The 23,059-nt window shown below is 44.2% G+C and overlaps 1 protein-coding gene across 1 annotated transcript in view; it reads left to right on the forward strand.

The window, feature by feature from the left end:
* Nucleotides 1–23,059, forward strand: part of TMEM132E (transmembrane protein 132E) — a 475,320-nt gene that overhangs the window by 395,713 nt on the left and 56,548 nt on the right. The window contains exon 2 of the mRNA XM_075589907.1: nt 20,184–21,075. Within this exon, the coding sequence (XP_075446022.1) occupies nt 20,184–21,075 (892 nt within the window). The remainder of the gene's footprint in view (nt 1–20,183; nt 21,076–23,059) is intronic.

A 23,059-nucleotide genomic window follows, 5' to 3' on the forward strand; every position in this document is an offset into this window, starting at 1 on the left:
GTGGTCATCAAATAGGAAGAAGCACGAACATCCGTTGCAGCTCCCCATTGGCTGGCGGCCATTTTGTTGCACCTGGGATGGGATGAGAACAACAGTACTTCAAACTGTAAGGGATCTCTGGACCTAGGGCCAGTGGCGTAGCTAGACATGAGCGGGCCCCCGAGGGAAAAAAAGTCAGGGTGCCCTCTTGTCTCTCTCTCTCTCTCTCTTTGCTCTATCTCTGCTCTCTCTTTCTTTGCTCCCTCTTTCTCTCTCTCTTTGCTCTCTCTGTCTGTGCTCTCTCGTCCTTCTCTCTTTGCTCGCTTTCTTTGCGCTCTCTCTGCTCTCTCTCGCCCTCTCTCTTTGCTCTCTCTTTTCCTCTCTCTTTGCCATCTCTCCCTTTGCTCGCTCTCTTTGCTCTCTCTCTCTGCTATCTGTCTTTGCTCTCTCTCTTTGCTCGCTCTCTCTTTGCTCCCCCTCTCTGCTCTCTCTTGGCTCTCCTCTCCCTCATGTCTTTCTTTCCCTCTTATGTATTTCTCTCTTGTACGTAATTTTCTCTCTGTCCCTTCCTGTATGCTTTCTTTTCCATGTCTTCTTTTACCCCGGTAATTTAACCCTTCCCCCCTCTCACCTTTCCCAGTCTGTCACTTGGGCTGCAGCTCCAGCACCACGCTGCACTATGTGAGGTCCTGCCCCTTAACCTAGGCCCCTCCCCCTGACCTAGGCCACGCCCACCGACAGAGGCTCTGCAGAGGAAGGGATTTCTCCTCTGTCCTTCCTACTGCTTCTCAGGGCTTGGAATGTGCCACCGACAGGGGGGAGAGCGTGCCCCCCAAGAGTGCAGCACATTGAGGGGCCTGAGATGCAGGGAGGAAGCACAGAGGAAAATCCCTTCATCTGCAGGTGGGCGGGGCGTGGGTCAGGGGGCTGGGCCCTGAGATGCAGCAGGAAGGACAAAGGGGAAATTCCTCCCTTCCCGCACCCCCCGTTCGAATTCTGTCAGAGAAAATCTATATATATAAATCTGAAAATCTTGGTTGTGAGTGTCTGTAGACCATTTGATTGGTCCGTCGGTCCGTCCGTCCGCCCTCCCCCCCATTTGCCCCGCCTCCCAAGGCTCTCATTGGCCGGTGCGCTCTAACCCAGAGCTCCCCAACCCCCAGGCACACTGCTGCTGCTGCCTGAGGTGAGGAAATGCTCACTGGTGGTGGTGGTGTCGGCTTTTGCTGCTGGGGGGATGCTTAACTGAGACTGAGTTATTGCCCCCCCTCAGCTCCATTTTTGACCCCCCCAGCTCCGTTTTTGACCACCCCAGCTCCGTTTTTGACCCCCCCAGCTCCGTTTTTGACCGCTCACAGCTCAGTTTTTGTCCCCCCAGCTCCGTTTTTTACACCCCCTGCTCCATTTTGACCCCCCCAACACACAAAGTGACAGACACACACACTGACACACACAAACACACTGACACACACACACACACACACACTGACACACACACTGACATACGCGCACACACACACACACAGTGACACCCCCCATTCCCCCTCCTGCCTGCCTTCCCCTGAACCCCCCGCCACTGCCCCTGCCTTCCCCTCACTCCCCTCCCCTGCCTTCCCCTCACGCCGCCTCCCGTCTCCCGCCTCTGCCTTTCACTCACCCGCCGCCTCACACCCCTATGCCCCACAGCCGCCGCCCGCACTCAATAGACACCTGCCGCCTCTCACCCACTCGAAACACACCCGCCGCCTCTCACCCACCCGACAAACTCGACACACGCCTGACGCCTCCCGCCCCTACACACCGACATCACTGACCAGCTGCCGCACCCACTCACCACCCACCCGGCGCCTCCCGCCTCACACCCACCCGCCACACTCACACCCCTACACACCGACATCACTGACCATCTGCCGCCTACACTCACCAGACACCCGCCGCCTCACACCCGCTCACACCCTAGCAGGACCCCCACCCACAGCCAGCACTCACAACCCACCTGCCACCCGTACTGAACACCCACCTGCCGCCTCACACCCGCTCACACCATAGCGGGACACCCACCCACAGCCAGCACTCACTACCCACTCACCACCCGTACTGAACACCCACCGCCGCACACCCTAGCGGAACACACACCTCACACTTTGTCACCAAAATATACATTGTACTGTGGTGTCTTTACAATAAACCATTTTTAAACAACAATATCGTATTTCATTTTCTTCCATGTTTCTTTTCAACATTATTATACAACCTTTCCACCAAATAGTTAACCTATTGTTCCCCTATTTATACATAATACTACCTATTACGGATTTACATCCCGGGCAACGCCGGGTATATCAGCTAGTACATTTTAAAAATGAGCAGCTGGGATTGCTGCTGTAACAGTATGACAGTATAATGGGCTGAGGGCCGTTGTGAAGGCATGGAAACATGCTGACTGGCATTTTATCTGTAAGTGGGAAAACAAAAAAATAACATGATTTAAATGATCTAATATACCTTTAAATGTGTCAGTTTCCTACACCTAACATATTAAACATGCCTCTACCATTAGTTTATTTTTGTTGAAGGAGGGATGTCCCCTTTAAATCTTCCATTAACAAAACCCAGTATATTACTGAGTTTGTTATGTCAATTGATGCACAGAGACATCTTGCAGATCTGTCTCCTGTCCGCAATAGAAGATCCTTTACCCTACTCGAGGTGGACTAAACACACCTGTGTGAAACGCAGGCAATTTATTTAACAGGCGTTTTTACATTTGTTGTGGCATGAAGCAAAACAAATAATATTTGATGGTCTTACACAGTTTGATGCTATTTTGAGGGGCTGGAGTGAGCCCTCTTGCTACTGTAGCTACAGTATATATTGAGATCAGAAACCAAGACATTTAGCATGATAATACATGAATGTACTTTTGTTTCAATTTTAATTGCTTTAGCATCTTGTGCTTCAAACAGAGTTTATAAGAAGATCGTCGATACAAGCCATTTGATGTAGTGCAATGCAATATATTTTGCCCTGTGTGTCAATTTTCCCTTTAATTAGCATCAACTGTATCTTTCCATGACTAACGTGTAACCTGATTAGTTAACGAGCTGCTTCATATATAAGATTTCTGATTACAGAATTCTTCTATTTCAAGCGGACACAGACAACAACAAAAATATGTACTTTTTTTGTGTGGAAAAACATATCTTGGAGAAAAATATATATCTACAGACCTTGGTACATAGCCCTATAACAGTGCATGATCTCCAAGGTAGAAGTGATCTAAATCATGGTTTTAAAAGAGTGCAAGCATTCAGGACCACAACGGTCCCTTGTTAAAGGAGCAATTGAAGCAGTTTTTTCTTCTTCTTTTGTTCATTTTTTAACATAGTATTGAAGCAGGATGTCTCGGGAGCTGAACCCCATTCATTTCAGCTCTGGGGACCCCCTGCTTCCAGAGATACTTACTTCTGAAGGTGTTTCCGGTATCTCTCCGCAGTTTAAAGCCCTCGGTCAAATGGGCCAGTAGGAAGCTGTCTTAATAACAACAAAAAAATAGAAAAGAAAATCTAGGACCCTTTCAGTGTGAGATGGGCAGGCAGATTATTGGAGATTAGGGAAAAGCAGACTTATTAAACAAATTATTTGTCTCTGTTTTTACGAGGGAAGAATCAATTTCAATAGTAGTGCTGCAGGAGGAAGCCACAACCTCTATATTTACGAACAATTGGTTAACTGAGGAAGAAGTTTATAGGCGGGTTGATAAAATGAAAGTAAATAAGGCACCTGGCCCCGATGGCATACTGTACATCCAAGATTTCTTAAAGTGTTAAGTTCAGTAATAGCCAAAACATTACATTTAATATTCAAGTACTCCATTTCCACTGGCTCAGTACCACAAGATTGGCGTAAAGCAGATGTGGTGCCTACAGTATGTTTAAAAAGGGACCGGGGAATTACAGACATGTAAGCCTGACATCAATAGTGGGGAAGCTACTTGAAGGTTTAATATGGGATAATGTTCAGGAATACCTAATGGGAAACAGAATTATTAGTAATAGTCAGGTGGGCTAAAGTTGTGAGTGGAGTACCTGAGATCAGTACTGGGATCCCTGCTTTTGAAGTGAAACTTCTTTGCTGGCGCCTACAGGGTTTTCATGGGAAAAAATGCATTGCCTTGTAACGAAATACTGTAACAAAAGTGATATCAGCCACCGCATGTGTTGAAGAGGAGCTAGCAGGCCCAACCATGCATGCGCAGTACCGCCCTTGTGCACCAAGTACATTCGCGCTCCCTCCTCTTCCAGCACGCATGCGCACTAACGGCTGCGGGCCTCTGCGCATGCACGCCACCAAAGAGAGGACTGACTGAGGGGTAGGAGAGGACCCGGGAACATTGTGCAGGCAGAGTGACAGAGCCGTGTCCCCCAAGATCCCGGTGCTGAAACAAACACAAAGTCACACACACATACACAGTCACACACACAGTCACACACACACATGCAGAGTCACACACACACACACACATGCAGAGTCACACACACAGACGCAGTTATGCACACATGCAGTCACACACACACATGCCGAGTCACACACACCGAGTCACACAAACAGTCATACACACATGCTGTCACACACACACACAGAGTCACACACACACGCAGAGTCACACACACCCAGTGACACACACACACACACGAGGAATTCACAGTTAATATAAATATATTAGTGCCATAAACGTGCATTCTAAGTCACACTTCTTTGTGTTTTGTCACTGAAATTGTGTTTTGATTTTTAATTAAAATCATCACCATCACAAATACAATTTGTGTGTCAAAAGACAAAGATGTTTCAATTAAAAAGCGCGTGCTCGGCACCCCCACCCCTCCTTTTTTTACTTGTTTGTTAATGACCTTGAGGTTGGCATAGGGAGCAAAATCTTCATCTCTGCTGATGACACTGAATTGTGTAAGGTAGTAAAATCAGAGCAGGATGTAATTTCTCTCCAGAAGGACTTGGATAGACTAGCTAAACTAGCTAAACTAGGATAAACTTGGGCAGGTAAATGGCAGATGAGGTTTAATACAGATACATGTAAGGTTATGCATTTGGGAAACAAGTATAAACAGGCAATTTACTAATTAAATTGGAATAAATTAGAAAAATCCTTGATGAAGAAGGATTTAGGAGTGCTTCTAGACAGCAGGCTTAACAGTAGTGCCCAAAGTCATGCAGTAGCTGCAAAGGCAAACAAGATCTTATCTTGCATTAAACAGGCAAAGGATGGTAGGGAATTAAACATAATTATGCCCCTTTATAAAGCATTAGAAAGACCACACCTTGAATATGGAGTACAATTTTGGGCACCAATCCTAAGAAAATACATTATGGAACTAGAGAGAGTGCAGAGAAGAGCCACCAAATTAATAAAGGGGACGGACAATCTAACTTATGAGGAAAGGCTAGCTAAATTAGATTTATTTACATTAGAAAAGAGGCGTCTAAGAGGGGATATGATAACTATATACAAATATATTCAGGGACGTACAAGGAGCTTTCAAAAGAACTATTCACCCCAAGGACAGTACAAAGGACACAGAGTAATCCCTTAAGGTTGGAGGCAGGAGATTTCACTAGCAACAAAGGAAAGGGTTCTTTACAGTAAGGGCAGTTAAAATGTGGAATTCATTACCCATGGAGACTGCGATGGCAGATACAATAGATTTGTTCAAAAAAAGGTTTAACATCTTTTTTTAAAAAGGAAAGGTATACAGGGATATACCAAATAAGTAAACATGGGTAGGAAGTTGATCCAGGGAGTAATCTGATTACCAATTCTTGGAGTCAGGAAGGAATTTATTTTTCCCCTTATGAGATATCATTAGAAGATATTTCACTGGGGGTTTTTGTTTGCCTTCCTCTAGATCTCCTTCCCTCCATCCCCAGAGCGAAATCAAGTTCATTTCAGTTCCTATGAGTTCTTGATTCCTGAGATACATACACAGGAAGGTGCTTCAAGGTACTTTTTAGTATTTAAATCTCCCGGGTCACGCGGGCCAATAGATAACTGCAACGGAATGGGAAATTTTGTTACCCTTGCCGGGTATGTCAGGAACCAGGGGGGTCCCCGGAACTGAAATGAACTCGGTTCACCTAAGGAGACTTCCCTGCTTCCAATCTCCGGTCAGGGGTTCCGCGACCGCTAGGGGAGGGGGGGGGGGGGAAGAACTGGGACAAATCTGCCAGCTGTCCCATGCGGCGTGGCGGCCCCCATGTAGCATATACTCGGTGGCTTCCGAGCTCAGCAGCAGCCGTCCGGACACTGCTATCCTTCCTCTGCCTGCTCCTGACGGAAGTCACATCGACTTCCGGCTGACAGGAGGGAGAGGAATGATCATGTAAGTGTGTGTGTGTGAGAAGGGGAGAGTGTGTGTACGTGTAAGTGAGAGGGGTTGAGTGAGCATAATGGAGAGAGTGTGAGGGGCGAGAGACAGTGGGCGAGAGGGTTGGGGTTCCCCAGAATTTCAAAATCGAATTCTGGGGTTTCTTAACCAAAATAATGTTGAAAATCACTGTCCTAATGTGTCTCAACAGCAAGCTAGGTATGTCGCGCAAATGTATAAAGCAAGCCGTAAATTTGAACAATACACAAAATTAAACTTAGATATAAAAATCCAAACCAATGCATTTTGACTTGACAGTGAAAAAATAAAATAAAATGGGTTATCAAATCTGTGTAAAGGTGTTTCCCCCACTCTCTGGGAGATCCCCCTGTTACAAGGTGTATGGTGCATGCTACCTTTTGGTTCACAAGAGGCTGAGTAGGTCCGCCGATGGTTGTGGTGACTGCAGGACAGGCTTCTGGGGTATATACCCAACATTTACTCCATGGTACACAGCGCCTCCATCTGCTGTAAGATCCAGATGTATGGAAGCAATCTCTTATAGTAGAAACTGTTACCTCTCCCCCCAGTAAGATCACACACCAGGCAGGAGGTATATTCAACTGGAACAGATTTATTCCTGTACACTCACAGCACACTGCAGTTCTCTGCCCAATACAGTCTCTCTTCTGGTCTCCAAACTTAGGATGGTCCCTGGACCTTCACTACGGGTCTTCGTGACCTCGCTACGTCACATGATCCGGCGGCTTTATTTGACGCCGGAGCCAAGCTGGGGGGCGCAGGGAGAAGAGTTTTTGTGCACCCCTGTAGTACTGTAGATGACAGCATTCTTAATTACTGCCACAAGCAGCTTAATTTCTTTATTAAAAATGAATGCTTTGAGAGTTCCACCATAGCTATTTCACAAAACATGATTACAATCAATATAAGAATATCCCATCTCCTTAACCTCACTGTTTCCCCTAAACATGACTGTACCTCAAAACAGCAGAAAGCTACAGTTACCACCATTGATGATTGAATAATGTTCTCACTTACTGTTTGAATGCCCTCCATTTCTATTCACCCACACACTCATACTGTAGCTGTATTCCTATATTTAAGCCCTTATTGTGTAGCTTTCCAATATCTCCTAATTAATCATTGTATATGAAGTCATATCCAGAATTCAGCCTGGGTAAACTGCCAAAGTAAAGCTGAGGTGTTATTTTAGAGGTTTATTGGTATTATGTAAAAACATCAAGTGACTAAAGATATACAGACGAGACCACGACTATTCTAAAGCTTGCCTTAAACTAGCCCGGATACAGTCTGGATATGTGCTGGGTGTAACTTGGCTAGTTTAAGGCAAGTTTAGGGCATTTCTGCATTGACTAATGACCCATAGGATTAACACAGCAGGGGTCTCTGGCAGTCCCATTCAGTTTGAATGGGACTGCCAGGGACCCCCGCTGTTAATCTGATGGGCCATTAATCAATGCAGAAATGCTGGGTTTCGTTTAAGGCAAGTTTAAGGCATGTATCCAGCATGTACCTGGGTGTACCTGGTTCTTTTTGGCGATTGCCACTGGTTTGTGTTAGAATAGTCGCAGTCTCTGCTGTATTTGTTTTTTAGTAATGCTTTAGTAACGGAGCTGGGCCACCCACACTTGGGGCAACATCCCCCTTCACCCAATCCCTCTACCCCCATCAAACATTAAAATACAACAACTCTACTACCCACCTCCCCTACACCCAATAACCCCCTTCAATACATACAGTACAATAATGGTCAAAAATTACTATTATCCAGATCTGGATAATAGCTCACTTGCCCATTAAAAATAAAACATTATCCAGCCAGTATAGAGTAAATAAAAGGTCATGAATGGTTTAACTCCTCCCGCAATCCTCCCGAATGGCCTACACACCCACCATGGGCCAAATACCACCTTCACCCACCCCCTCTACCCACAATAAAACGAATTTAACAAAGAATGACTGACGATTGGTTGAACAGCAACCCAGCAAGGAAGCACTAATCAACTCACCGGGTAATACAAAAATGAAAAAAAGTTTATTGGGTTACATATTATAAAACAAAACATACTAGGAACAGAACAGAGAAAACTCTGCTCCCACGCGTTTCATGCTAAACAGCGCTTTCTCAAGGAGTCGCTCGGTGTGTTTGGGCCATGGTGCTACAGCTCGGGAAGGAGCACTTCCTGAACGAGTTTGGAAGGTCATCAGAGCTTTATGAATAGCAAACTGGCCAAATCATTCGGGAAGTGCTCAAAAACCTCAATGAGTTAGTTATTGAAGTTTACAGAATAGGCCCTATAGAGTTGTGAAATCTCCCACACCTTCTTTCCTTGTGACCTGGTTCCTAATTGGAAAGAGTATTCCTCTCATCTTACATTGTTAAATAATTCCTCTATAGAGGCTGCCAAACTTAAAACGTACCTCTCTTATATTGATATTTGGCAGGGAATAGCACGTTGTTTTCCTTTGTTCCTCTTCTATCATTTGTCTTTTCTTTGTTTTCGTTTAGATCTTGCTCTTTTTAATGACATGACTTCCCCTCCTTTTGATCATCCACTTTTTGCCTTTGGCTCACCTTCTGTCATTATTTGACACTTCTCTTCTACTACTCATACTGCAATCCTTTCTGCAAAACTCCCCCCAAAGCTCTGCCCAACACCAGAGAGATGGAGGTGCACTCCTGCTGTTCAATTCCCTCCCCAGTCTTTTGTGCTGTGCCTGTAATTACAATCTGTTTCCAATGTCATCAATTTGGTAAACAGCAGCCTGAATGTAGCTGCGTGTATAAGCTGTCTTGCCACAGCAATAAACATCCCACCAGCATCTATCTACAAACCAGCTAGCCTCCGGCACCCCTGAAGCTTCTTCTCCCTGTCACTGCAAAGCCTTCAAGGGACAATCCCTTCCCATTCACAGGTCAATAACACCTTACTGCCAGGTTACTGCTAGAGCAGACAGTTGTACAGAACCAGTGGTAATATTTCACGCTACCAAAGTTGAACCCATTACTGCTGGAGAGGTCTGCGCAATATTGTCCTTGAGGGATTTTCTTGCTGCCTCTGTTATGAATAGCATAAAGAGATCAGTGATCTATTATAGCATTGAGATGAATGAACTACTGTAACCTACACTGAACAGTAATAGCAAGAAGTTAGCTCAGCAAAGTTCCACAGTATTCCGTCAGTAGAAGAGTTAAGCAATGCTGGAAGGATTTTCCTCTAATGGTAAAATAATGAAAATAATAGTGTTCAACAGGAGTTTTTAATAGGAAAGGAACTAAGGCCGAGAAGGGAGTCATGGTGATCTCCTTTATCAAAATCTGTAGATAATTGTAATGATGATGGAGTAGGCAGGATTGCAACATCCAGATGATTTGAGCCGTAGCAGCATTTAGTAATCTTAGCCTATTGTGCATTAAAATACATTAAAAAAACAAATTATTGGCCTAACCTTCTTGAGGCCTAACTAGAGGGGTAAATCATTTACATTTTTCCACTCAGCTCTAGCAATCAATTGCAAATCTCCAGAACTAACCACTAACACTCACAATCTACTTCTCTACTTCTCATCTTGCTATTTTGTAATTCACATTTTCCACTCAGTTACCACACATCCTATATCCTATCGCCTTCCCATTCATCTATACTCTGATGTCACATGGCCTGTTCATAGTGAGGAGTCCCATTAATTCTCTACTGTTACCTATTCCACAGTGAGGCGTTACAGAGACTCTACTGTATTCCCATTCACCAATACCCAGTGGTAGTCTCATGACCTCTCTTCGATCATCCCTAATTAATTTTTTCCAATAACGTGTCACATGGCCTTAAACGTATTTCACTTGTTCACAGCGAGGTGCCAGGTGGCCTCTCTTCTTTCACCAGCTCAGTCTATAATATCACTATCCTCACCACCTGGGTCCATTATATAAATCTCTCACTTTCCTTTATCCATATTAGTTTGACTTTAGTGGTCCTACCACATCTTTTCACTCCCATACACAGCACACTCAAATTGGAGACTCACGGTCTTAGAATCATGTAGAAAAAATACCTCAAGTGTTCTTGAGGTGCAAAATCTGATGCTTTTAATTTCAAAGAAGGAAGAAAACATCCAAAAAAACGACGTTTCAGGCCCACATGGCCTTTCATCAGGCCTACTTCTTTCAAATTAAAGGCAACAGATTTTGCACCGCAAGAACACTTGAAGTATATTTACTATATGATGCTAAGACCGTGAGTCTCCAATTTGAATGTGCTGTTCCCGTACTTTGACTTTGCGTTACATATATGGCGTATGGCCACACTTTGCGGGATATATGCACCTCTGAGAACCTGTCCTGAATCTTCTAAACTCTGAGACGATATCTGGGAATATATCCCATTAATAGGATTTTAAGGCAGGGAATGCGGTCATTGTATGAAATGAGGAACTACAGTAAAATCGGATAAACTTTACTGTTTTGTGATGCATGCAATCAATGGGATTTTCTCAACTTTGCGAGAAAATCACTAAAACCTTACTGTATTTCTTTTACTATTAAATATTCTCTAACCCTGGAGATCATAAAGGAATTAGGTGCACTAATTTTATATTAATAAAATCTGAATACAACAGGAAATTAACATAAAACGGTCTACAACCCTCTAACTAGAATTCAAGGGAGGTGGTGGGGGGAAAGCATCACAACATTTTTGGGCACGCCTGGCAGATATTTTCCCCTTCATTCTTTGTCAGAAATCTGCCACATTTAAGGTTGCATAAACCTTTCTTGTTTCTACCAGCACCATTGACAGGAAACTGGTTCTTATATTAGATGCAACTTTGCACAGAAAAATAATGCTGAGCATCAAAACACATTGATACACACCATATGCATTGATAATTTTTTTGTGCTGGGAATGTGATGTTACTAGTTAAAGGATGTGTATTAAGAAATGTTATCATGTTGGTTGTGACTAGAATTTGTGAAGAAAAATCTATAAAGAATTATGCATAATTCTATATACAGCAAGGGAATATTACCATTGATTGCTGATGTTCAAGAAATTCTAATTTGCTAAGAGGGCATTTATTTTTGATCCTGTATACTGTGTGTATGTATGTGTGTATATAATGAAAAAGAATAGGATATATATATATATATATATACACAGTGTTCGACAAATCACCCAAAAATCTACTCGCCCAACCAAAAAATCTACTCGCCACCTAGTCCCGCCCCCAACCCCGCCCCTAACCCCGCCCTAGTCCTGCCCCCAACCCCGCTTTAAAATAAAATATATAAATAAAATACATTTAATAAATTCCTAGCCAGAACAACATTCGTTTTTGACATAAATGAATTTATTGTATTACATTATACTACAATTAGTCCTTGTTACGTGTGTGTGTGTAAATGTTGGATCTAGAAATAAAAGCCAGGTGTGAATGACTAGTTTCCTGCACCCCTTAACCAGTGTCTGGATGTCCCCGCTTCACAATATCTAAAGCAGCAATCCCGCCTGGGATCTTACCTGATCCGCAGTCCCTCAATGTCCAGGTACCTCATTCCCGCAATGTTTTACATTGGAGGGGGGTGTTCCCTACCTGTCTTCTGGGTTAGGGGTGTTCCGATGTCTTCCGTGTGAAGCTTGAGTCAGATCTGGAAGAAAGCAGTATAGGTTATTGCGGCGTAGTATAGGGCTGTTAAGATATATAGGGTAAATAAGAGATCCAGAGTGTGAGAGAGGGAGACACAGACAGAGACACAGAGAGAGACACAGAGAGAGAGACACAGAGAGAGAGAGAGAGACACAGAGAGAGAGAGACAGAGAGAGACAGAGAGAGACAGACGGGGAGAGAGGGAGGGGTAGAGAGAGACACACATACACACACACAGAGAGACACACAGAGAGAGACACACACACAGAGAGAGACACACACACACACACACACACACACACACAAAGAGAGACACACACACACACGGAGAGAGACACACACAGAGAGAGAGAGAGAGAGAGAGAGAGAGAGAGAGAGAGAGAGAGAGAGAGAGAGAGAGAGAGAGAGAGAGAGAGAAGAGAGAGAGAGAGAAGAGAGAGAGAAGTGAAGAGAGAAGAGAGAGAGAAGAGAGAGACACACAGAGAAAGAGAGACACACAGAAAAAGAGAGACACACAGAGAAAGAGAGACACACAGAGAAAGAGAGACACACAGAGAAAGAGAGACACACAGAGAAAGAGAGACACAGAACGAGAGAGACACAGAGAGATAGAGAGACAAAGACAGAGAGGGCGGCAGAGAGAGGGTGACAGGGAAAGGGCGAGAGGGTGAGGGCGACAGGGAGAGGGTGACAGGGAAAGGGTGAGGGCGACAGGGAGAGGGTGACACAGGGAGAGGGCAACAGGGAAAGGGTGACACCAGGAGAGGGTGACACCGGGAGAGGGTGACACAGGGAGAGGGTGACACAGTTAGAGGGTGACACAGGGAGAGGGTGACACAGGGAGAGGGTGACACAAAGAGAGGGTGATACAGGGAGAGGGTGACACACACAAACACTCACAGACACACACAAACACTCACAGACACACTCACACTCACAGACACATACACTCACAGACTCAGACACTCACAGACTCAGATACACTCAGACACACTCAGACACACACAAACACTCACAGACTCAGACACACACAGACACACTAACAGACACACACAGACACACAAACTCACACACTCACTCACACAAACACTCACTCACACAAACACAAACACTCACAGACACATACACTCACAGACACATACACTCACTCACACAAACACTCACAGACACATACACTCACAGACACATACACTCACAGACACATACACTCACAGACACATACACTCACAGACACATACACTCACAGACACATACACTCACAGACACATACACTCACAGACACATACACTCACAGACACATACACTCACAGACACACACACACTCACAGACACATACACTCACACACAGATACACACACACAGACACTCATAGACACACACAGACACACACTCACTCACAGACACAAACACACAAAGACACACACACACTCACAGACACACACTCACACCCACACTCACAGACACCCACACTCACAGACACACACTCACACCCACACTCACAGACACCCACACTCACAGACACACAAATACACACACTCACACCCACCCACAGACACCCACACTCACAGACACACAAATACACACACAAGTACACACACTCACACCCACCCACACTCAGACACACTCACAGACACCCATACTCACAGACACTCACCCACACACTCACACCCCCCCACAGACATTCATTGGAAGGGAGAGGGCCTACCTGTTCCTCCAGGGCCTGCTTGTCCTCCACATGCTGCTCCACATGCCAGGGGATCGGGCAGGAGTTGCGGGAGGATCGGGGGGCTAGCGGGAGGATGGGGGGGCCAGCGGGAGGATCGGGGGTCAGTGCGGGGATGGGGGGGCCAGGGGGAGGATCAGGGGGCTAGCGGGAGGATCGATGGGCCAGCGGGAGGATGGGGGGGCCAGCGGGAGGATCGGGGGTCAGCGCGGGGATGGGGGGGGCCAGCACGAGGATCGGGGGGCCAGCGTGAGGATGGGGGGGTCAACGCGAGGATGGGGTGGCTAGCGGGAGGATCGGGGACCAGCGGGGGGACAGCCGGACAGGCGCACGGCCACCAACCTCCCCGATGGGAAACGTGGCAAGCCGCGCGTGCGCCCAGGCTGCAGCCAGGAGGGTGGTCAGGCAGCCATGCTGGGAACAGCCGCATGGGCCACACCAACCTCCCCGATGGGAAATGTGGCCGGGAACATTGCCAACCCCCCCCCTCCTCCTCCAGCGCGTGCGCGCGAACCCCCCTCACACGCACCCCCCTCCCTCGACCTCACGCCCAGACTGCTTCCCTTCATCCCCGCTCCTATTACCCTGCCCGCGCAGGTGCCAAAGGAGCGTGGGACGGAGGGGAAGCGCCTACCTGGTCTTCCAGCCCTGGCAGCAGCAGCTACGGGGACCCCCCCTCCCAGCCTACATCCGGTGGACCACCCCTCCCAGCCTACATCCGGTGGACCCCCCCTCCCAGCTTACATCCCACCCCGGGCAGCTAGCTGGCATCGGGTGCAGGGGGAGGGGCTGACCCAGAGCTGCCAGCCGGCCCTCTTCCTCCAATCAGGGAGGGAGATTACTTATTTATTTATTTAAAAAAAAAATTGGCGCGAACGGGGGAAATTTGAGCGCGAACGGGGGAAATTTGAGCGCGAACGGGGGAAATTTAAAAAAAAACATGTGTGCTGCTTGGGCCAATATTTACTCGCCCAGGGGTTAAATCCACTCGCCCCGGGCGAGTAAATGTATAGGATTGTCGAACACTGTATATATATATATATATATATATATATATATATATATATATATATATATATATATAGTGGTTGACAAATCACCAAAAAATCTGCTCGCAGAACAAAAAAATCTACTCGCCACCTAGTACCACACGTGTGCTGCTTGGGCCAATAGGAGTTCGCCACGATGTTAAATCCACTCGCCCGGGGCGTGCAAATGTATAGGTTTGTCGAACACTGATATATATATATATATATATATATATATATATACACATACTGCATTCCTGTTTTTATAAGACCGGATCTAAAACCTATTATAAGATGTTTATGAAAGGAATGATGAAACTGTAGAGACCTTGTGGATAGAAATTAGCAGTGGGGGTAAAAGTATAAAGAAAATGTTTGTAGGGATATGCTATAAACCACCAAATATCTGTGAGATTGAGGAAGCTAAAATACTTTTTGCAAATGGAAAAGGCATCAAAACTAGGTCATGTTTGCATAATGGGGGATTTTAATTATCCAGACATAGACTGGGGCAATGAGATTAGCATTACAACAAATGGAAACAGGTTTTTGGGGGTGAAAAAGACAATTAAAACAATTATATGACCCAAATTATTGAGGAACCAACCAGGAGAGGGGCAATACTGGATTTGGTAATATAAAACAATGCAGAAGTCATAGCAAATATTCAAGTCCTGGAACATTTGGGTAACAGTGGTCATAACATGGTCTCATTTGAAATAAATGATCAAAAAACAGATTACTTGGGTTCAACAAAGACCTTAAACTTTAGAAAGGCAGATTTTAATAAACAGAGAACTAATCTACAAATAATACATTGGGATGATGCTTTTGCAGGGAAAATGTAGAAGATAAATGGGCAGTCTTTAAAACATTGTTAGAAAGCACACTTATCAGTGTATACACATGCGTAATAAGTATAAAAGAAATAAGTCAAAACCAATGTGGCTAAATAAATAGGTAGGGGAGGAAATGGATAAGAAGAGGAAGGCATTTAGATTCTTTAAGTCAGAAGGGACAGAGACATCGTATCAGAATTATAAGGAATGTAACAAAAATTGCAAAAGGGCAATCACATTAGCAAAAATGGATAATGAAAAAAGGATTGCAATAGAAAGTAAGGTCAACCCTAAAAAGTTCTTTAAGTACCTTATTAACAAAAAAATGAGAAAAGAAAATATAGGACCATTTCAGTGTGAGATGGTACAGACAGATTATAGGAGAAAAGGAAAAAACAGAGGTATTAAACAAATTCCTTGCCTCTGTTTACCAGGGAAGAATCAAGTTCAATAGTAGTGCCACAGGAGGAAGCCACAACCTCCATATTAATGACCAATTGGTTAACTGAGGAAGAAGTTCATAAGTGGCTTAGTAAATAAGGCACCTGGCCCTGATGGCAGGCATTCAAGAGTTCTCAAGGAGTTAAGTTCAGTAATAGCCAAACCATTATATTTAATATTCAAGGACTCCATTTCCACAGGCTCATTACCACAAGATTGCCGTAAAGCAGATGTGGTGCCTATATTTAAAAAGGGAGCTAGATCACAACCGGGGAATTACAGACCTGGAAGCCTGACTTCAATAGTGGGGAAACTACTTGAAGGTTTAATATCGGATAATATTCAGGAATACCTACAGTAATAGAAAACAAAATTATTAGTAATAGTCAGCATGGATTTATGAAGGATAGATCATGCCATACTAACCTTTTTTGTTTATTTGAGGAGATAAGTAGGAATTTAGGCCAGGGTAATGCAGTTTTTGTGGTCTACTTAGATATTGCAAAGCCTTTTGATACGGTTCCACATAAGAGATTGGTGTACAAAATAAAGCAAATTGGACTCAGTAAAAATATATGCACCTGAATTGAAAACTGGTTGAAGGACAGACAACAGAGGGTTGTCATAAATGGAACTTTTCCAGGTTGGGCTAAGGTGGTGAGTGGAGTACCTCAGGGATCGGTAAAGGGACCACTGCTTTTTAACTTGTTTATTAATGACCTTGACGTTGGGATCGAGAGCAAAGTCTCCATCTTTGCTGATGATACTAAATTCTGTAAGGTAGTAGAATCAGAGCAGGATGCAATTTCTCTCCAGAAGGACTTGGAGAGAATGGAAACTTGGACAAGTAAATGGCAGATGAGGTTGATACAGATACTGTACATGTAAGGTTATGCATTTGGGAAGCAAGAATAAACAGCCGACTTTCAAATTAAATTGGGATAAATTGGGGGAATCCTTGATGTAGAAGGATTTAGGAGTGCTTGTAGACAGCAGGCTTAGTAATAGTGCCCAAAGTCATGCAGTAGCTGCAAAGGCAAACAATATCTTATCTTGCATTAAACGGGCAATGGATGTAAGGGAAGCAAACATAATTATGCCCCTTTACAAAGCATTAGTAAGACCACACCTTGAGTATGGAGTACAATTTTGGGTACCACTCCTTAGAAAAGACGTTATGGAACTAGACAGAGTGCAGGGAAGAGCCACCAAATTAATAAAGGGGACGGACATTCTAACTTATGAGGAGAGGTTAGCTAAAGTAGATTTATTTACATTAGAAAAGAGGCATCGAAGAGGGGATATGATAACTATATACAAATATATTCAGGGACAGTAAAGGGAGCTTTCAAAATAACTATTCATCCCAAGGGCAGTACAAACAACACAGAGTCAATACCTTAAGGTTGGAGGAAAGGAGATTTCACCAGCAACAAAGGAAAGGGTTCTTTACAGTAAGCATCCTGACCTACACTAGCTCCCTTACAGGGAGTTAGATATAAGCATTTAGCTTGTAACTAGTTTTTTGGGCAGAAATCGTGGTGAAACCTGATACACCAAGCACTAGCAAATGTGTGTATAGCTATGCAGCAGTCCCACGGTTCCTGTCATTTTTATTCTACCAGCTCCTCATGTTGTTTTTATTGGTTTGAAGTGTAAGTAGACACTACTTGTGTACTACTATTTTTTCTACCCACTGGAGCAGCTGTCATCTGTATGTCTGAAAAGAGCAGACACCCCCTCCCCCCCCCCCCAGGGTATCTACTTTAGGGCATAGTATATTGAGTGTGTGTTAGCTTTTCATTACTGATATGGTGCCTCTGTATATCAGCACCTCCTAGGGAATACAGCAGTGATTTACCTATCTGGATTGCCTTACCACAGGTGATAGATACTGTCCCTATATCAGTACACCACTGCGGATACTTACCTGGTTTATTTACCTCTATATACCTTATGAACTGGTATATATAACACCACTCACTATTACACTCACTGTCATCTGACCGTGACAGGTGGCTGTACCTGTGACTTGTTATTACCACACACAGACCCCAGTGGGTGTCTATTACATCTGGCTCTACCCTGCACATATCATCAAGGGGAGTAGCCCACACTTTACACATGATACCTGGTACATTTTACTTTTGCAGCGCTTTTTTGGCTCATTTTGAGTTCCAATCACTCTGGTACTTAGCGTCCCACCTATTTTAGTTGAGTTATTACTCTAATAAACTGTTTTTAACCCATTCACTCCTCATACCACTGCACACACTTCCTCCCCTATCTATTGTATATTGTGCATCTGTTTGAGTGCTCTCCATTGGGGTTCTTTCTCTCTCCTAGTATTAGTTCATGTTTACCCCAGATAGCAGCACCACAGACCGAACTGTTTAGCAGTTGCGAGGGTACCCTCCTTCCCCTCCCCCTTCCCCCTTCTTTCCCTTAAATTCTTTACAGTAAGGACAGATACAATGTGAAATTCATTACCCATGGAGACTGTGATGGCAGATACAACAGATTTGTTCAAAAAAGGTTTGACATGTTATTAGAAAGGAAAGGTATACAGGAATATACCAAATAAGTATACATGGGAAGAATGTTGATCCAGGGAATAATCTGATTGCCAATTCTTGGAGTCAGGAAGGAATTTATTTTTCCCCTTATGAGATACCATTGGATGATATGACTCTGGGGTTTTTTGTTTGTCTTCCTCTGGATCAATAGGGAAGTTTAGATATAGGATAAAGTATCTGTTGTCTAAATTTAGCATAAGTTGAACTTGATGAACGTGTCTTTTTTCAACCTCATCTACTATGTAACTATATAAGTATGTAACTATGGTGCTTTCCAGCACTTCAGGTGTTAAATAATTAGTAGGGGGTTGGATTGTTTGTGGATGCATGTTTTTTTACAGCTTAGAGATGCATTGTGCTGCGACTGCACACTTAATTGCATTTGCAAAGCTTCACTCTGCAGTTTCGAAGGTAGATGCACACAGATGAGGTCTAACGTTGAATTATTGGTGATTGAGTCAGCTCTGCTTTTACAACTCATAGTTAATATTAGCTGTGAATTTCACCTAGTCAGTAGGGGGAGAGTATGCTTGGTCCGTTCTGTCCATGATGGGGTTAACAGATCAGATATGTCCTCCATACATCTGGCTCACACCCATCTCCCTGATGAGCTGTGGCCAAGTTCAGGCTGTGTGGTGAGTCTGCATTCAGCACAGAGCCTGGGTGTGAATACTAAGCAGCAAAAGACTCTGTACTAAACCCAACTAGAAGCAGCGACACAGTCCTGCCCTCACCAACCACACTGTGTACACAGTGTAGTTCTTGCCATGCTAGAATTCAGGACTGAACTGTTAAATACATCTGAACACTGAGCACTGAACACAAAGTGATCACAGGTCTGAACATTTGTAGCAGTTCTAAAAATGCTTGAGTGATTTTCTCAGCTTGTAGTCTTTTTTTACCCTTCTTTTTCTGTAGTTCTGCGCAATCACAAAAAAAAGTTGAGTTAAACTCTAATACATCAAAGTAAAAGAATATTGTAATCAGCTTAAAAGGAAATACTATTGAGGTGGAGCCCCACTTAACTTCAAAAACTTAAATTTTAAGCTCTTATTTTACTGAATCATTTGTGGTCAGATAAATGTCTCCAGGTAATAGTTATTGTGCTGCTCTGTCTCAATCAGACACACTGTTGGTATTTGGTGAAAACAAGCAACAACAAAACTCATGCGTTCTGTATGAGGAATGTGAATTGGCTCTGTGTCTTTATAAGTTAACAACCTATCTAAGTAACAGGTTTAGGAAGTCTACAGGAAGTGGTATTTATGGGTTCCCTGTCTGTTAAAAAGAAAAAGCAAACATGTGCCCTTACATTGGCCATAATCTGGTGGTTGGCATTGTCCAGGGCATAACGAGGGGTCAGGGGTATTTGGCAGCACAGACAAACTATACTTACTTTGAGAATGTGAGGGGTTTAGGTTTTCGGGAGCAGTTCAATCACAGACCCATGCCATGCATTAGCTTAGACATGGCAACTCACTCCATCTTCATTTGTCTACCCACCATCCTAATGCTCCATTCTTCTTTTTCAGTGTCCTGCAAAGTGCTGCCTACAGGCTCTGCCCTTCCCACAGCCCTTCCACCCTCCCCAGCTGCCATCCTCCCAGTCAGCTATCGCCTGTCCAACACCCGCTTGGCCTTCTTCTTGCGAGAGGCTGGGCCTCTTCCAACATGGAATTCCAGCACACCCTTGTTGCAACGGTCAGAGCCCTTTGTGGTGTTTCAAACCAAGGAGTTGCCTATTCTCAATGTCACTCTGGGACCTTTTGCTGCTGGGCATGTGCTGCCAAAGGAGCTGCTGCAACCTTCAAGTACCCTAGAGGTTCCTGACAGACTGACTGTGAACTGGAAAGTGCGGGCCTACATCATTCGTGCACGGGTGCCTGCCAGCAATCCAGTAGTACAGGTACTCTTTTATGTTGCTGGCCGGGATTGGGATGATTTTGGTGTCACAGAGCGTCTCCCCTGTGTCCGGCTTCACGTTTTCCGGGAAGTGCGGGAGATCAAGAGTTCATGCCGGCTGCGGGGGAGCCTGGCTACTTGTCTGGCCCAGGCTGAGCTCCCCCAGAGTTGGTTTGGTCTAGCAGCTGCGCCCATGGGACGCCGGAAATCCTCACCTGATGGGGCAGAACTGAATGGAGAGAGCCAGCAGGTGGAACTGTTCTACACTCTGCATTCCCCGGACATAGAGGGAGGGTGCCAGCACGAAATTGGCACGCGGAGGGGAGGAGAAGCCCCCACGCAGCACCCCCTTCTCCGCATCGGCAGTATCAGCTTATACCAATCAGTTCAGGTTGAGCAGGAGCAGCAGCTGGATGCAAATGTCTTCATCAGACTTCCAGACCGGCCATTGCAACCAGGAGAGGTTCTCAGCATCATGCTCTATCTGGTAGCGAACTCCAGCGTTGAGCACTTCACTCTCAGGTAATGCCAGCATGGCCAAATGAGCAGGTCACATCTGGATTTGAATTGTTTTTTAGAGGGTGTTTGTGGTTATAAGGTACAGTATTGATATAATGTACGTAAGGGACAGAGGAAAGGAGAGGATGATTTACCACTAGAAGTGGAGTACAGTAGCCTGTCTTTGAATAAACCAATCCACTGTTTTCTATATAAAGAATTATTTAGCATTACTAGTACATAAATACACATACATTGTCCTTATATTTACGTGGACCCACTGTCCATATGGAATTAAGTAGCATAGCAATAAAAATAAATAATAGGGAGGGGGGGAAGAGAATCATTCAGTCTGAATGGGCTGAGTAAGATTCAGTGGGCCAGTTTATTACTTGCAATTGTAAGCACACACATAATTTATCATTGCTTTCCAAACACAATCATCAAAATAAATGTAACAATATGTGTTTTCTTCTGCATAATGGTGTGCAGTGTCTCTATATCCTTCCGACCAATCTAAAACCTCTTCTCCATGGGAAAAAATGGAAGGAAAAGTAATTCAAACAAGCCATTGCTTGCTATGCTAAATAATATATATTTTATAGAGCTACAGTATGCAGTGTGCATAGAACTGTACACGAGTGATGTCTTAGAGAGCTTAAAATGTAATGTGGTTCCAGGAACTGAGGGAAATAAAGTAACTTGTCCCAGGCTACATCTCCTTGTGAATTGCCACAGCAACGTGCCACGCACTAGTGACTCTTGAGATAGTTGTGGAATCATCACTTTTAAGCAACTTCAAGACATTTTCAAGAGCGGTATCTGAACAACAGGTTGTTTTTCTTGTTGGAGCAGAACTAGCATATTCAGCCAGTACTGGGAAGGGCTGGCATGCTTTACTACGACATTGAAGAAGCCAATATTAACTTTCTTTTCCCTCTAACAATTCTGACAAAACAATTATAGTGGAGGACACAAGGAAGTGATGACCAATTAAGCCCATCTTTCACATGCCTATTCCGGGAGTCACTTAAGCAATAAGCTGAGACTTGTGTGCCATTAAGCTGTCTGTCTGGCAGCTTGGCACTGTGAGGAAAGAGAATCACGCAAGCGAATAAGCTCTCCAGCAGGGATACTGCCTCTGAGGAGCATGGCCTTGCTACCTACTGCTGGGGGATTAAACACTACAGATTCCATTTGCACTCTCTGCTGGTGGTAGCGAGAAATGTTTAACCCTTTTATGTCTTCACCTTACTGTACATGTTCTTGCTTTATTTGTCAAGGATTTGCCAGATATTGTCGACTCATATACTTAGGAAGGTGATAGCACTGACCCAGCTACTGATTGGATGAGGTAGCATTCTCACCACAACCTATACACTATGTGTAGCTCTTTTAGAGGTTACTGCATATTTTGCAATAGAATGAACAAAGCTATTTATACAAAATTAAACACAAAATACTTATAAAAGTTTTAAAAAGTGGGTGGGCACAAACCGTTTTGCAATAAGAGTGGCTTGCTCTGTATCTGTGTCACGGTGTTTCAGTGACAGAATAAAAAGGCTTCTGTAATAGAAAAATAATAAAAGTATATAAAAGGTGATACATTTAATGTCTTACTGATGTTTCAAAAGAGTGTAAACTTTCAGTGCCACTCTGGTACCTTCTTCATGTATGTTACAATAGAAGCTGTATGTAGACTTAACCCAGGATAAGGGATTCATATCACATTATCATACTGTATCAGCCTAAATTAGGGTAATGGTTTCATGTCACATTATTCTGTATTAAAGTATTCCAGCATTTATTTTACAGATGTTACTTCTACTTTATGTATTCTCTCTATCTACATTCATCAGGGACTATTCACACCCATGCTCAGAGACTGAGCACCTCCAAGAGACTCCTTCCACCAAATGCTCTGTCCTTTCACACCTCCACTCCATATGTATACCTCCACCCACTTCCTTCTTACATTACTACAGTATGTGGCACTGTTGAACATGTT

Source organism: Ascaphus truei, chromosome 3 (genome assembly GCF_040206685.1).
Source record: "Ascaphus truei isolate aAscTru1 chromosome 3, aAscTru1.hap1, whole genome shotgun sequence".
Lineage (NCBI taxonomy): Eukaryota > Metazoa > Chordata > Amphibia > Anura > Ascaphidae > Ascaphus > Ascaphus truei.